This window comes from Myotis daubentonii, chromosome 1, assembly GCF_963259705.1.
Source record: "Myotis daubentonii chromosome 1, mMyoDau2.1, whole genome shotgun sequence".
Taxonomy (NCBI): domain Eukaryota; kingdom Metazoa; phylum Chordata; class Mammalia; order Chiroptera; family Vespertilionidae; genus Myotis; species Myotis daubentonii.
This window is the reverse complement of record NC_081840.1, coordinates 26,074,633-26,090,114: the sequence shown is the minus strand read 5'-3', so window position 1 is coordinate 26,090,114 and position 15,482 is coordinate 26,074,633. Positions and strand designations below refer to the sequence as shown.

At 50.1% G+C, this 15,482-nt stretch overlaps 1 protein-coding gene across 2 annotated transcripts in view; it reads left to right on the top strand.

Annotated features, from left to right (window-relative positions):
• PLEKHD1 (pleckstrin homology and coiled-coil domain containing D1) overlaps positions 1-15,482 on the top strand; it is a 29,562-nt gene that overhangs the window by 9,942 nt on the left and 4,138 nt on the right. Inside the window, exons 4-9 of one of the 2 annotated variants that reach the window (XM_059692176.1) lie at positions 69-172; positions 1,001-1,092; positions 2,034-2,086; positions 12,181-12,275; positions 13,649-13,742; positions 15,160-15,338. In XM_059692176.1, coding sequence (XP_059548159.1) covers positions 69-172; positions 1,001-1,092; positions 2,034-2,086; positions 12,181-12,275; positions 13,649-13,742; positions 15,160-15,338 — 617 coding nt within the window. The remainder of the gene's footprint in view (positions 1-68; positions 173-1,000; positions 1,093-2,033; positions 2,087-12,180; positions 12,276-13,648; positions 13,743-15,159; positions 15,339-15,482) is intronic. The other variant, XM_059692186.1, reaches the window with a different exon arrangement.

The window sequence follows — 15,482 nt, the reverse complement described above, 5'->3', positions numbered from 1 at the left end:
GGGGGGGCAGCACTGGGCTTGCAGAGGCCTGGGGCGGCCTCCGTGTCCTCAGAGCGGCCTTCTCTCAGGTGCACCGTGGCCCCTCTTCCTGGCAGGGGAACATCTTGCTGGCAGCGGAGTCTGAGTTTGAACAGGCGCAGTGGCTGGAGATGCTGCAGGAGTCGGGGAAGGTGTAAGTGCTCCCAGCAGGAGGGCAGCCTGAGGTGCAGAAGGGGAAGGGGTGTGGGCTGGACTGACCCTGCTCGCTCTCTCTGCTGGGGGTCCCGGGCGGGCACTGAGGGCCCCAGGAGAGGGCAGGGTGGGGAGGAAAATGTCTGGGCTTCCTTGAGGACAGGGCTGTGGGAGCTGGGTGGGGTGGGCAAGAGCATCTGTGAGGGGTCTCCTAAGTGAGCTTTGCTTGCCTAGGGCCACAGGTGGCAGAAGTGGACTACATTTGCCTCCCATTCTCAGAGTGAATCCAGCATCACCAGTAGGACTTGGCTGCCTCCCACCCTCATCTCAGCTCCCCAGGCCCACCATGAATCCTAGCACAGACCAGAGCTTTGCAATCAGGGTCCACATCACAGAAACCTCCAGCCCAACACAGTTCATTCACACGTAAACCCCAGTCCTGGCGCCTGCCTGTTCAAGCTGGGTCATGCTTTTAGTTCAACAAATAACACTGAGTGTGTGCCCCGTGCCAGGCCCTGCGCCGGATGGTGGGCATTCAGTGCTGTAGAAGGCAGCCAGGAAGCAATCTCTTCTTTGCTCCAAAAGTGCTGCTGGCCCAGCCCACGGTGGCCCACTTTGCAGGCTGGGTGAGCCTCCGGGGACTGAAACTGATCCCTGCTGGTGGCATGCCCAGAGCCAGGGGTGCCAGGGTGGATGAGAGCTGGGATCCTGGAGAGAAGGGATGGGCGAGTACAAAACACGCACATTCTCTTTCTCCTCTACCCTCTGTTTTCACGATTTTGTGTTTCTTCCTTGTCTCTCCTCTGTCCCATCTGCCCTCCCTCCCCAGGACTTGGAAGAACGCCCAGCTGGGAGAGGCCATGATCAAGAGCCTGGAGGCACAGGGGCTGCAGTTGGCCAAGGAGAAGCAGGAGTATTTAGGTTGGCTGGAGGGACGGGCTGGGCTGACGCTGTGATGGTAGCACTTCAGGGCCAGGGGCTGTTGGAGGACCCAGGGGGGTGTCTTGAGTGGGGCTTAGCGGGCTCCGAGGAGCCAGACACCAGCTTGGAGCCTGAAGAGCTTTATAATCAATGTCCTGTTGGCCAGCATGACAGGAGGCAGGAGAGCCTGGTGGTTTGGGGCCTGGGCTCTGGGCCCAGCTTTGTCACTTATCGACCAGCTGTGTATGTCTTCAGGCAGCACAGCCTCTCTTAGCTTCAATTTCCTCATCCTTGAAATGGGGACGGAAACAGTCCCTGGCTGTTGGAGGTGGTGTGGGGAAGGGTTACGTGAGAAAATGCCTGTAAGCACTGTGTCAGGCACGCAGTAAGGGCTCCATAAACGGAGTCGATGTTGTTGCCTTGCCCTGGACCCCAGATCTCGGGCTTGCCTCCAGTTCTCACACCCCAGCCCACTTTAAACCTGACCACAAGGTTCCAGGCCCTTGTGCCCTGACTGGCTGGTTAGCATGCTGTTTGGGAAAGAAGTTGAGTCTGAGGTTCGGTCCTTGTCCTGGGACCCTCTTCCCTGCTGCCTCCTTAGACACTTGGGGCCCCAACACTGGTTCCCCTTTGCCTGCTCCAAACCCATCAACCCCCAGGACTGCCCTTCCCCACGAGGCAGACACGAGTGCCGAGACGCCCTTGACCTTCCAAGGACAAGGCTGCCCTTGACTTGTGAATGCGCAACTCAGGGACAGTGACAGGAAGGAGGGATGCAGCTCCCACCCCAGGAGCTGGCCCCACCCTTCGGCTGGCCGGTGCGGCTGTGCTGACCTCTTCCGCGGGAGATGCGGGGGTGACGGAGGTGACCGCGCCATCAGCCCCTCAGGACCGGGCCTGGAGTGGGCTTTTCCTGAGGGTGTGTGTGTTCTCTTTGGCAGACAAACTGATGGAAGAGACGGAGGAACTCTGCCTGCAGAGGGAGCAGAGAGAGGTAGGCGCCCACGGAGGCCGCTCAGAATTGCCGCCCTTTCCCACCCCTGCCCTGTCCGTGGACCCCTGCAGAGCCAAGGTGTCCTGGCTCATGTTGCTGGCATTCGGCAGTGGTGGCGGGGAGCTGTGCACCCAGAGAACTGGCTGGAAAATCTGACCGCAGAGCAGGGAGGCCAGTGAGATGACAGTGCTTGAAACTTGCTGTAGCTTCTTGGCAGGGAGTGTATGTCTTCTGGTGACGTCCAGGAGAGGAAAGTAAAGGGGGAGGTGACCGCCTGCTAGAGAAAGAGCCACCCCGAATGTTATTAGCTGCGTTGGTAGGTAATGAGCTGCTTGCCGTTGATGATAGTCACAGGAGGCTGGGTGGCCTCTATGAGTCATAGGGGGGGTTCTGGCACCTTAAGAGTGATTGGGTTGGATGATCTCAGGGATTCCTTCATTCTCAAAGTGTCGATAATGCAAGTCCTGAGGGGACCAAGCATTGGCTTGAGGCAGCCTTATGGGGTGGAGGAGGCCCTTGCTTCATTTCAGGGTGGGGAGCCGGTAAAGTCCACTTCATTTGGAATCTCCGTGCATCACTCGGCCTTGCTTGTTCTGAGGAATCATTACTTCCCCCCGGAAGGGTAGGGTGGTGGTTAGCAGTGGGGGCTCTGGAGCCAGGTTGGCTGTGTATTGGACCTTCACCACTTCTAGCTGTGTGACCTTGGGCAAGTTACCTAACCTCTCTGAACATCAGTATTCTCACGCGAACAATGGGGATAATAGCCCGGCTGGCGTGGCTCAGTGGTTGAGCATCAACCTATGAATCAGGAGGTGATAGTTCGATTCCTGCTCAGGAAACATGCCCAGGTTTTGAGCTTGATCCCAGTGTAGGGCGTACAGGAGGCAGCCGATCAATGATTCTCTCTCATCATTAATGTTTCTATCTCTCTCTTCCTCTCCCTTCCTCTCTGAAATCAACAAAAATATATTAAAAAACAAAGTAAAACAATGGGGATAACAGAACTGATCTTATTAGGGATATTGTGAGGGTTAAGTGAGATGTTAAATATAAAATGCTTGGTACATTGCCTGGCCAGAGTAGCTCAGCTGATTGAGCATCTTCCTGTGCACTGAAAGGTTGTTCAGGTCCCAGACAGGACGTGTACAAAGGCAACCAATCAGTGTTGCTCACATCAATGTTCCTCTCTCTCCTCCTCTCTCTCTCTTTCCCTTCCTCTCTCTAAGCATGTCCTCAGTGAGGATTAAAAAATAATAATAAATAAGTAATAAAATAAAATGTTTGGCACATAATGTGTGCTTAATGAATATTTGTGTTTGTTAGTGTTACAATCAGTTGTTATTAATTATGGGCCCACCTTGCACGTGAATTGCCTGAGGCCCAAAGCTGCAGGGTGGCTTGCCCAGAGAACCCCACAGAGGGAGGCCACTGCTCTCTGCCCAGTCGCTTCTCCTTGTCCTCTCCCAGGCCAACCACAGGGCTGGGCCATCAGCCTTGGCTCAGCGCCTGTCTCTCGACCTGACTCTTGCTTACTCCTCACTTCCCAGCCTCCCCTTACTGGTCTCTGAAACAGGCCGTACAGTCATGTCCCCATAGTACCCCAGACATTCCCAGTCCCTGGCCCAGGCTGAGTGCTTCATAAATGTTTGTGGAGTGACTCAGTGAATGAACATGTTTTTAACTTTAAATAATTTTTTATTTTTCAATTATAGTTGACATACAATATTATACTAGTTTCAGGTGTACAACCCAGTGATTAGACATTATATAACGAAGTGATCACCCCAATAAATCTGACACCATACATACTTATTACAATATTATTAACTATATTCTCTGTGCTGTACTTCACATCCCTGTGACCATTCTGTAACCACCAATTTGTACTTCTTAATCCTTCACCTTCTTACCCATCCCCACAACCGCTCTCATCTGGCAGCCGACGAAATGTTCTCTGCCTCTATGAGTTTGTTTCTATTCTGCGTTTTCGTTTATTGATTTATTTTTTTTAGATGCCACATATAAGTGAAAGTATATGCTATTTGTCTTCCTCTGCCTGACTTATTTCAGCACAATAACCTCTAGGTCCATCCATGTTGTTGCAGATGGCAAGGTTTTATTCTTTTTTTATGGCTGAATCATATTCCACTGTATATGTACACTACTTCCTCTTTATCCAGTCATCTATTGATGGAAGCTTAGGTTGCTTCCATAGCTTGGCTATTGTAAGTAATGTTGCAATGAACATATGGATGTATATCTTTTTGCTTTAGTGTTTTGGGTTTCTTTGGATAAATACTCAGAAGTGGAATTGCTGGGTCCTCCCTTGTCTCTTTGTCTTAAAGTCTGTTTTGTCTGGTGGAAGTATTGCTACCCAGCTGTTTGTTTGTTTGTTTCTATTTTCATGTAATATACTTTTCCATCCCTTTACTTTCAGCCTGTGTATATTTTTCAATCTGAAGTGAGTTTCTTGTAGACAGCATATGTAAGGGTCTTGTTATATTATTCATTCAGCCTCTACTAGTATACATCTTTTGGTTGGAACGTTTAATCCATTTGCATTTTAAGTAATTGTTGATAGATATGTATTTATTGCCATTTTATTATTCGTATTTTTATCTTTTTTCTTTTTATTTCTTTTTATTTTTTTAATATATTTTATTGATTTTTTACAGAGAGGAAGGGAAAGGGATAGAGAGTCAGAAACATCAATCAGTTGCCTCCAGCACACCCCCTACTGGGGTTGTGCCCACAACCAAGGTACATGCCCTTGACCGGAATCGAATCTGGGACCCTTCAGTCTGCAGGCCGACACTCTATCCACCGAGCCAAACTGGTTAGGGCCTTTTTCTTCCTAAAGAATACCCTTTAACAATGAATAAGCATTTTTTATTTTACATTCCATCTTGACTAATCCAGTAGGACAATTCACCCTCATTTTTCTTCCAAAATTTTATCCACTATTCTTGCCCATTTATTCTTTCGGCTAGACTTCAGAATCATGTTGTCAATTAACAACAGTAAAAAAATCTAAATTCACCCTGGCCAATGTGGCTCAGTGGTAGAGCATAGCCTGTGCTCTGAAGGGTCACAGGTTCGATTTCCCAGTCAAGGGTGCGTACCTGGGTTGCAGGTTCGATCCCCTGCCCTGCTTGGGGCAGGTGCAGGAGGCAACCAAATTAATGTGCCTCTCTTCCATTGAGATTTCTTTCTCTCTTTCTCTCTGTCTCTCCCCATCCCTCCCTTCCACTCTCTCTAAAAAATCAATGGAAAAATATCCTCGGGTAAGGATTTAAAAAAAAAATCCAAATCCAAACAAATAAAACTCCCAAATCAAAACCTGTTGAGGCTTTGTGTTCGGATTGCATGGGTTTGAGGATTGGCATGGTGCCAGCAGCGGTCGGGCCTCTGTGTCTTCAGGTTCTCATTCTAGGTTCCGCCGTAGAGTTTTTCCATGCCGCTCTGTACATTTTGAGAAGTGAGCCTTCTGGTGGATTATCAGCGACTTAAAGACAGGTAACTCAGGAAGCCAGAGGATGGGATGGAGTGACAGACACAGCCACTGGCAGGGAGAGAGACAGACTTATCCATCAGAGAGGCTAAATCTGGGGCAGCAGTCAGCCGCAGGAAAATTTAGACACTCTATCTAGGTCTTTAGCCAGGAAATGAGGACAGTGGGGACCCACTGCACACAGGCCTCGCTTAAAGCCATAGCACGCTGAAGGAGGGAAGCCTATCAGCTGTGAACGCCCTGGGTATTGGGTACAGAATGTGAGTGAGTCTCACTCGGGGCCCAGCTGGTTCCCGAGGTGAAGGCTGCTCTGGGCAGGCCGGAGGGAGAGCACTGTGTCCGGGTTCGCAGTCCGGGTCAGCTGCCTGCTCCAGATCAGGAACAGAACTCACTGTGTCCTTCTGTCAAGGTTTTTCCTTCCTTCACTTAATCATCCATATAATGGATCTGCCTGTCCCCTGCACCTTTCCCCTGTACACTCCAGGTCACAGAGATTGTCTGGGTGTGCCTTGTGCCACTTAGAAAGGCATTTGGGACAATGGCCCAGTGATGAGATGGAGATTCTCTGGGCTCTGAGAGGCTGCTTGGCCTAAAGGTGTGGGATCAGGAGACCCAGATTTGAGGTGTTTTTGTTTGTTTGTTTTGTGTTTTTTTTAAAAATATATTTTATTGATTTTTTACAGAGAGGAAGGGAGAGGGATAGAGAGTTAGAAACATCGATAAGAGAGAAACATCGATCAGCTGCTTCCTGCACACTCCCTACTGGGGATGTGACCGCATCCAAGGTACATGCTCTTGGCCAGAATCGAACCTGGGACCCTTGAGTCCGTAGGCTGACACTCTATCCACTGAGCCAAACCGGTTAGGGCTGTTTTGTGTTTTTTTAAAGTATATTTTTAGTGATTTCAGAGAGGAAGGGAGAGGAATAGAGCGATAGAAACATCGATGATGAGAGAGATTCATTAATTGGCTGCCTCCTGCACGCCCCTCATTGGGGATCGAGCCCGCAACCCTGGCATGTGCCCTGACCAGGAATCGAACCATGACCTCCTGGTTCATAGGTCAACATTCAACCACTGAGCCATGCCAGTCGGGCATCAAGTTTCAACTCTACCACTGACTATATAGCCTGGGACAAGTTATTCTCTCGGACCTTCAGTTTCTCCATCTGTGATGCTCTGATAACAGTAATGGCTGTGCCTACCTAGTTCCTGGGTCGCCGTGAGGCTCAATGAAATAGAAAGCAGGGAGTGCTTGGTGAACTGGCAAGGCCATGCAGATGTGTGCTGTGAGATGGTGCAGCCCTGACACCTTCCCTGTAGCAGAAAGGGCATGAGCAGAGAGTGCAGGGGCAGCCAACCTGGGCTCATCTGCCCGGGGCCAGAAGACCATGTTCTTTCTGAGTCCCAGGTCCCTCTGGTGTCCCTGGCTCCCTGTGTCCTTATCTCTCTCACTCCCCGGAGGAGGGCAGCCTGCCTATTTTTTCTTTTTTGGCCGAACTGTGAGTGCTCAGCCTTGCACATGGGCAGGCTCATGGGAAATCAGAAGTGCCGAGGGGCAGTCAGGCAGGGTTCTCGCTACCTGGGGTGCTCCAGTCAGAACACAGTCTCTTGGAGTCGGAAAATACCTCCCACTTCAAGGAGAGGCTCTTTGCTGACCTTCCTGATGGATATTGATCCTGATCCTGTGACTGTTACCTTTGCATTATGGCTCTGTTACTTGGAAGTTCTTTCTTTCATTGAGCTGGGATTTGCCATCCAGTGACTTCTTTCCAACCTTATACTCCTACACCTTAAGTCAGGGCCAAGGGTCAGAACAAACACTGTATGATGGAGAAAGGCTTTCGCCGAAGCAGGTCTTGGCTGACCTCAGCTGTGGCAAGGTTGCTACAAACACTCATGCCATCCTGGGCTGCAGAACAGAAGGTTCTGGATACTCCGAGTTTATAGGTTGGGGGTTTCACTCTAATCAGCATTCCCGGGCTGCACCTGGGCATCAGCTTCATTTAGGAGCCGTACGGGTGAAATGAAAGGTGGAAAAGAAGTGAGCAGCTGGGACGGAGAGTGTCTTTCTTTTTCCTCTTTAATACATAACCTTTTACTAATGGTAGAAATCATGCTCTTTGTGGAAAACAAACTTATCCTTAATCTCACCATTGACAGACAGCTACTGTCAACTTCTCTGTGTTTCTTTTCAGTCTTTTAAAAATGTATTGTGTGTGTGTGTGTGTGTGTGTGTGTGTGTGTGTGTGTGTATACACACAATAGAGGGCCGGTGCACAAAAATTTGTGCAATTGGGAGGGTCCCTCAGCCCAGCCTGTGCCCTCTCGCAGTCTGGTACCCCTCGGGGAATGACCACCTGCTGGCTTAGGCCCGCTCCCCGGGGGATTGGGCCTACACTGGCAGTCAGACATCCCTCTGGCAGCCCGGGAGCCCTTGGGGGAATGTCCACTTGTCAGCGGGGAGCAGGTCTAGCTGCAGTCGGACATCCTTAGTGCTGCTGAGGAGGCAGGAGAGGCTCCCACCACCACCGCTGTACTGGTAGTCGTCAGCCTGGCTTGTGGCTGAGCAGAGCTCCCCCTGTGGGAGCACACTGACCACCAGGGGGCAGCTCCTGCATTGAGTGTCTGCCCCCTGGTGGTCAGTGTGTGTCATAGTGACCAGTGATTCCCAGTTGCTCTGCTGTTAGGGTCAATTTGCATATTACCCTTTTATTATATAGGATAGAGGCCTGATGCATGGGTGGTGGCCAGCTGGTTTGCCCTGAAGGGTGTCCCAGATCAGGGTGGGGGCCCCCGCTGGGGTGCCTGGCCAGCCTGGGTGAGGGGCTGATGGCTGTTTGCAGGCTGGCCACGGCCCCTAGCCATCCAAGCTCCCAGTGAAGGCTGGCTGGAAGCAGGTATCTGGGATTTATTTAGCTTCTATAATTGAAACTTTGTTGCCTTTTGCGGAGGCCACAGCCGGCCAGAGCAGACGGGAAGCTTGGCTTCCTCCATCGCCGGGTCAACCAAGACTCCTGCTTGCTCCAGCTCTGTGGCTGCCGGCCGCCATCTTGGTTGGGTTAATTTGCATATAATTGCTCTGATTGGCTGGTGGGCATGGCTTGAGCATAGCAAAGGTACGGTCAATTAGCATCTTTGTCTTTTATTAATGTAGATATATATATCTTAAGCTTAATAGGATCATATCAGATATTTCGTTTTATGGCCTGCTTTTTCATTATACCTTTATTAACATTCTACATCCAGCAAATTTTCATGTCATTCAGCATTCTTTGAAAACATCTGTTGTAGTGACCATGTACTGATTCGTTAATATGTAATGTTTCATTTAATTAATCTTCTATTTTTGGATATCTCAGCTGTTGTCACTATTATAAATTACACCACAATGAACATCTTTATACATCAATCCTGATCTACTTTTATAATTATTTCTTTTAAAATTATTTTTATTTATTGATGAGAGAGAGAAAGAAACATTGATTTGGTGTTTCACTTATTTATAAATTCATTGGTTGATTTTTGCATGTGCCCTGACTGGGGATCAAACCGGCAACCTTGTTGTATTGGGACAACTCTCTCACCAATTGAGCTACCCAGCCAGGGCCTCTAATTATTTCTTTTTTTAAAAAAAAATGTATTTTTATTGACTTCAGAGAGGAAAGGATAGGGAGAGAGAGGTAGAAACATCAATGATAAGCGATTATCATTGATCAGCTGCCTCCTGCATGCTCCACTCTGGGGATTGAGCCTGCAACCCCGGCATGTGCCCTGACCAGGAACCGAACCGTGACCTCCTAGTTCAGCCATGGGCAAACTATGGCCCGCGGGCTGGATCCAGCCCATTTGAAATGAATAAAACTAAAAAAAAAAAAAAAGACCGTACCCTTTTATGTAATGATGTTTACTTTGAATTTATATTACTTCACACAAACACTCCATCCATGTTTTTGTTCCGGCCTCCGGTCCAGTTTAAGAACCCATTGTGGCCCTCGAGTCAAAAAGTTTGCCCACCCCTGTCCTAGTTCATATGTCAGTGCTCAACCACTGAGCCACACAGGCTGGGCTAATATCTTTAGGATAGACTCCTGTAGGTAGAATTACTGATGCAAAGGGCAAAAACCTTTAAGACTCCTGATTAGATGAGCTAGTTTCCTGGAAACACATTCCCTTAGGGGAAAAAAGACTCCTGATGCCTATTGACAAATTGCTTTTCAGAAACTTTGTACCTATTTACCAGTACACTCTTATTAGCAGTGTATGGACATTTTCATGGCATTTTAATAATTTACTTTCTCCCATTTTCAATTACAAAAGATATCCCCATCCTGGCTGGTTTGGCTCAGTAGATAGAGCATTGGCCTGTAGACTGAAGCATCCCAGGTTCAATTCCTGTCAAGGGCACATGCCCGGGTTTTGGTCTTGATCTCTAGTAGGGGCCGTGCAGGAGGCAGCTGACCAATGATTCTCTCTCATCATTGATGTTTCTATCTCCATCACTCTCCTGTCCTCTCTGAAATCAACAAAAATATATCTATATATAAAAAGATATCCCAGTGTCATGGTAAGTACAGGGAAATATTTGTATTTCAGAGCCCTGGAGAAAGGGGCTCTCCAGGGAGAAGAAACCAAGGGTGTGGGTGGCATCCTCCAGCTGGGTCCTGGGTGACCTCTTCTGTACCATCAGAAGCCAGGTGCCTACAAGAGCCGGGTGCCTATAAAGGCCAGCTGGATTCCCTGGTGTTTTTTCAGGTCTAAACTCAGGGATGCTTGCAGCCTATAACTTCCCTGGCCCCCTGAACAGCCCTCCCACAGCAGGCAGAGGCCACAGAGAGGTTTATCATCACTAGTAATACCAAGTGTCAGCTACTGAGAATGTATCAAAAATAGAGGTTTTTTCAAACTTTTTGAAACTCTGGACTTTTCTTTCATTAAAAAGGGGGTGCCCTAACCTGTTTGGCTCAGTGGATAGAGCATCGGCCTGCGGACTGAAGGGTCCCGGGTTCGATTCTGGTCAAGGGCATGTACCTTGGTTGCGGGCACATCCCCAGTAGGGGGTGTGCAGGAGGCAGCTGATAGATGTTTCTCTCTCATCGATGTTTCTAACTCTCTATCCCTCTCCCTTCCTCTCTGTAAAAAATAAATAAAATATATTTTTTAAAAGGGGGGGCATTTACAAGCATAAAAATTTAATTATATTTATATTATGTCTACGTATGGCTATGTTTACTGCAATGACACAAATCTCTAAAATATTAGTGGCTTTGAACAGTGACCATCTATTTCTCACTCAGCTACCTGGGTCAGCTGGGGGCTCTGCTCCACATCTCCTCTCAGGGATCCAGGCTAATCAAGCCTCCATCGTTTGCAGCAACAGTGGCTACCATGGAAGAGGAAAGGGAATATAGCGTGTCAGGCCCTGTCTCTTAAAGGCACTGCCTGGAAGGGACAAGGGACATACTTCTGCTCACATTCCATTGGCCTTAGCCAGTCCCATGGGCCCGCCAGCCTTTTCAGGTACACTGTAGCTGTGCGGTGTGCCCAGAGGGGCATCAGAATGCCAGGGAGCAGCCCTCATAGTGACCATCGGTGAGCCACACCAAGAGAGACAATAATGATCAGAAAGAAAAACTTCTTTGGGTAAGAAGGCTAGGAAAGGAGGGCTTGAGGTTTGGAATCAGATCTTCCCTTTCCTTTAGGTTTTATTCTTTCTCTGTATCTCTCAAAGCCAATGGCAACTTCTCCCGCCAGCCAGCCCCACTCCTTGGTGGAGTTTCCATGATCCTTGAGAACAAAGCCCCTGGGTGAAAAATGAGAGCATCATTGGGAGCTAGGAGAAGAGAAAGGAAGTGGATTTGAAGTATTATCCTTCCAGTGTGAAATGTGGAGGAGCAAAGCAGTCATCACAAATGGGCTTCTTTCTAGCCAAGCTTCACTTGAAGTGTACCCCTACCACCCCCTGCCATGGGAAGTCAGAAAACAGGAGCCCTGAGGCCACATGCTTGATGGAAACGCCCTTGCGCTTGCGCCAGCATTCCTGGAGGGACTGGGTGGGCCCCTGGGGCCAGAGCGTCCTGGGCTTCTGGCTCTTCTGTTCCCTTGGAGCTGAGTAGAGGGGAGGCTGCAGCCGCCTGTGCTCATTGCTTCGAAGATGCTGTGAGAAAAAATAATTCTTAGCCTATGACTTTTGGGGTGGGAATGGCTTCTCTTTGCCACTTCTAATTGATGTCACTTCAGGAATCTTTAATGGAAATACATACTCCCCACTCTGTCCTCCGGGGCTTGAGGGCCAGACTGTGTGCCTTAGGTGTGAGTGCCATCTAGAATTACCATCGTGTCCAGTCACAGGAAATAATGCTGGGATCATTTCTAAACCCTGCCTTCAGCTTGCTGAGTGAGCCCAGGTCATCACAGGTTTTGGTTTGGAGACTGTCATTGAGGGGACCAGGGCTCAGCAGGACTCAATTTCACGTTTGGTCCAGTGCATGCCCCAGGCTGTGCTGAATCCCAGAGGGTCCCCTGGGTTAGAGTGGGGGTTCCCTTTGCTGCCCGTGACTCTTGCTTCTCTCTATTCTCTTCAGGAGCTTGAGCGCCTTAACCAGGTGCTGGAGGCTGAGAAGCAGCAGTTTGAGGAGGTGGTGCAGGAGCTGAGAATGGAGCAGGAGCAGATCAAGAGGTGGTGCCGCGGGAGGGCGGTGCATCTGGGCTAGTATGGCATCAGGAACCGTGCTCCTAGTCAGCCCTGGGGAGGCCCCTGCCCAGGAGGTCCTCTCTACTTGATGACTTGGTTTGGTCTATCTTCCCAATGCTCCAGGCCTCGGGGTGTGCCCAGAAAAAGCTGTAGTTCCCACACAAATGGGCCACTTCTGCCCACTGAGGCATGAGGCCTGGGCAGGTGCAGACAGGCCTCCCCCAAGCAGCAAGCCCTCCTGCCGCTGTCAACCCTTCCTTTCCTGGGGCAGACAGGACAAGCTGGTCTGCAGGTGCCATTAGCCAAGATCCCCAACATTCCCTGTCTCTCTTGCGCAATCCCTTCACATTCTGGCCAGTGATATCCCTTGGGATCTTTAGTCCTGTGCATGGTGTAAAAACCAGTTGCACATTATGATCATTTAACAGAATTAGAGTCTCCTAAAGGTAGAGCCCAGGTATCTATATTTTTAAGAAGCCCCCAGGTCATTCTGATGCAGCCTATTCAGGAATGTGGGGACCCCTGCTCTGGAGACAGTGATGGTGGTATGATTATCCTCATCATTATCAATCATTAGTGATAGCCCAGAAAGACTTTCCTTGCAACAATCCTACAAAGGAAGTCATTTGACATAAAACTGAGGGAGGGAGAAGCTCAGAGAATCTTACCGAGTCAATAGCCAAACACCTGCTCACTTTCAGAATCGTGCCAGACCCTGGAATAGAAGACTAGTCCTCTCCCTGAAGATGTGGTGGGGAAAACCAGACTGACACCCAGGAAACATCCGCACAATAATATATAACCACACGGGGCAGCCCTGTGTTCCAGGAACTAAGATACATGCATAATCCTGATGGGCTTGAACGGAGATTGGACTGAGCTGGGCCTTGAAGATGGATTTGGAAAATTGGGCAGGAGAAAGGGAAAGGCACTCCAAGCAGGAGGAGGGGAGACCAGGTGTAAAGGCCTGAGGTGGCCCAGGTTCCCTAAGAAAGCAGCAAGAGTTTGTCACCCCAGAGAAAGGCCTCTGCCACGTCCCATGTCAGTGTGTGGGTTCTAGTAGGGACGACGGGGTGAGACCCCTGTGTTCCCCCAGTGCTTCTCTGCCTGTGGGTGCCCCTGGCTTCACCCCACTGACAAATGCATGAGTATCGAGAGCAAGTGACTTCAGCCCCACTTGGCGGGGATCTCCTTTCAGCCCGGGGTCCCTACATCTGCTGGCAGGACCCAGCCATGCGGAGGGGCTGGCCTTCCCAGGACCCCACTGAGCCTTACTGGGAGGTGAAACAAGCTATTCTAGGTACAGAGGGGACTAGGAGGGGTGAGCGCGGCCATACTCATATCCTGTGTCCCCACAGGGAGCTAGAACTGACTGCAAGATGCCTCAAGGGTGTGGAGCAAGAGAAAAAGGAGCTGAGGCACTTCACAGAGTCCTTGCAGCAGACACTGGAGGTGAGGGGCCGCTGGCGGGCTGGTTGGTGAGGCCGGGGGATTCTGTGTTTTTCTAACTGTTTGCCTAGTTACTGAGTCATCTGCAAGGGTAACAGGGCGCCAAAGGGCACTGACCTAAGGGACTCTTCTCTGTGGACATTTGGGAACGCTAGCCGACTCAAGTCTGCCCTTGCTATGACCATGGCCTCAGGAAATCCACCTTCTTCAGTGCTTACATTCTTTTACAGATGGAGGATTGATCAGGATGGGAGGCGGGCCACCCACCACTTCCTTCTTGTGGCTCATTCATTGAGCTGATCCGGGTGAAATTGAGCAGGAAGGGAAATCGGCTGCCAGGTCACCTCCATTTGATACCACAGAAACTGGGGGGGAGGTGGCATGTGTCAAGGACAAAGAGCCAACTCTCCAGGATGGCATGCAAGTGCAAACTCTGGCCCCAGGCTCTCCTCCACTGTTGCCCTCTGCTGCCCTTCCACACCCAGAGCAGACACCGCCCCCTATTCCTATGCACCCCCCCCCAAACCAAGTGCTCTCATCCTCCACACCTTTGCCCATACGGTCCCTTCTACACAATGTCCTTTCACCTCTTTTTGGCCTGGAGAACCCTTTCATCCTTCTCAGGTGCAGACAGGCTTGGACATCACGCGGGTCAAGCTTCCCTGCCTCTGCGTAGCAGGAATTTGCTCTGAGCTCTGGGCTCCCACAGCACTTTGTTATGGCACTGAACACACGAGGCTGTGTTTTCTAAACTGTGAGCTTCACTAGGCAGTGTCTTAAGGTCTTTGCAAGCCCAGCACTTGAAGTGAGCTTGGCATGTCAGGGGGATCTTAACGTTTACTGAATTAATGAACTGCCTGGCAGACTGCAAGGGTTTCTCTTCTCTCTCCGCTGACTGGGGCTTTGTTTGTGGTGCCTTTACTTGTTTATCTTTCTCCATTTCATATCATAGGAGGTGGTTCCCTTGAATGGTTTCAACTCCAGAATTTCCGGGGTGTGCAAGATCCCAGTCTGATAAACGGGGAGAACATAAGCCAGCTCTTAGTCTGGTCCTGTTGGGTGTTTTTCATGTGACCCCAACACATTCCTTCACTTGCTGCTGGAGGAACAAGAACCCCAGAGGGTCACGGTGCCCTTGGGTCTTGGTGCCCCCTGGTTATAATTGGGTCACTTCCCCTGGAAGCCTCATTGGGCTCCTCTCTGACTCCCTCGATGGAGGGGTAACATTGCCATGTTGTGAGGAAGGAGATCTTGGTTGGCCTTTTACCTCAAGGGAAGAATGGAGACATTCCAGGTGTCCCTCATACAGGACTGAGAGTGGAACCACTCCCTGGAATTGGAAGACAGGTGAGGGACACCATGGTGGGGAACCTAAATTAGGCTCTTCCTTCTCTCCCTTCTCCCCATCCCTCCGTGCCAGGAGCTCTCCATAGAGAAGAAGAAAACCCTGGAAATGCTGGAGGAGAATGAGAACCAACTGGAGACACTGGCCAATCAGAGCGAGCAGCCCTCTCCCAGTGGGGGTCTCCATAGCAACCTGAGGCAGATCGAGGGGAAGATGCAGCAGCTCTGGGAAGAGAAGCTCCTGGCAGAGAAGCGGTGAGGAGCCCTGGACCCAGGGGTCCATGATGGGCTTGGGGATCGGTAATTTCCTTGAACTGGACACCTGGACTTTCGGGTTCTAGTTGCCATTGCCCAGATAGGTCACTCACTCCCTTCTGCCCAGGACTCAGTTTTCCCACC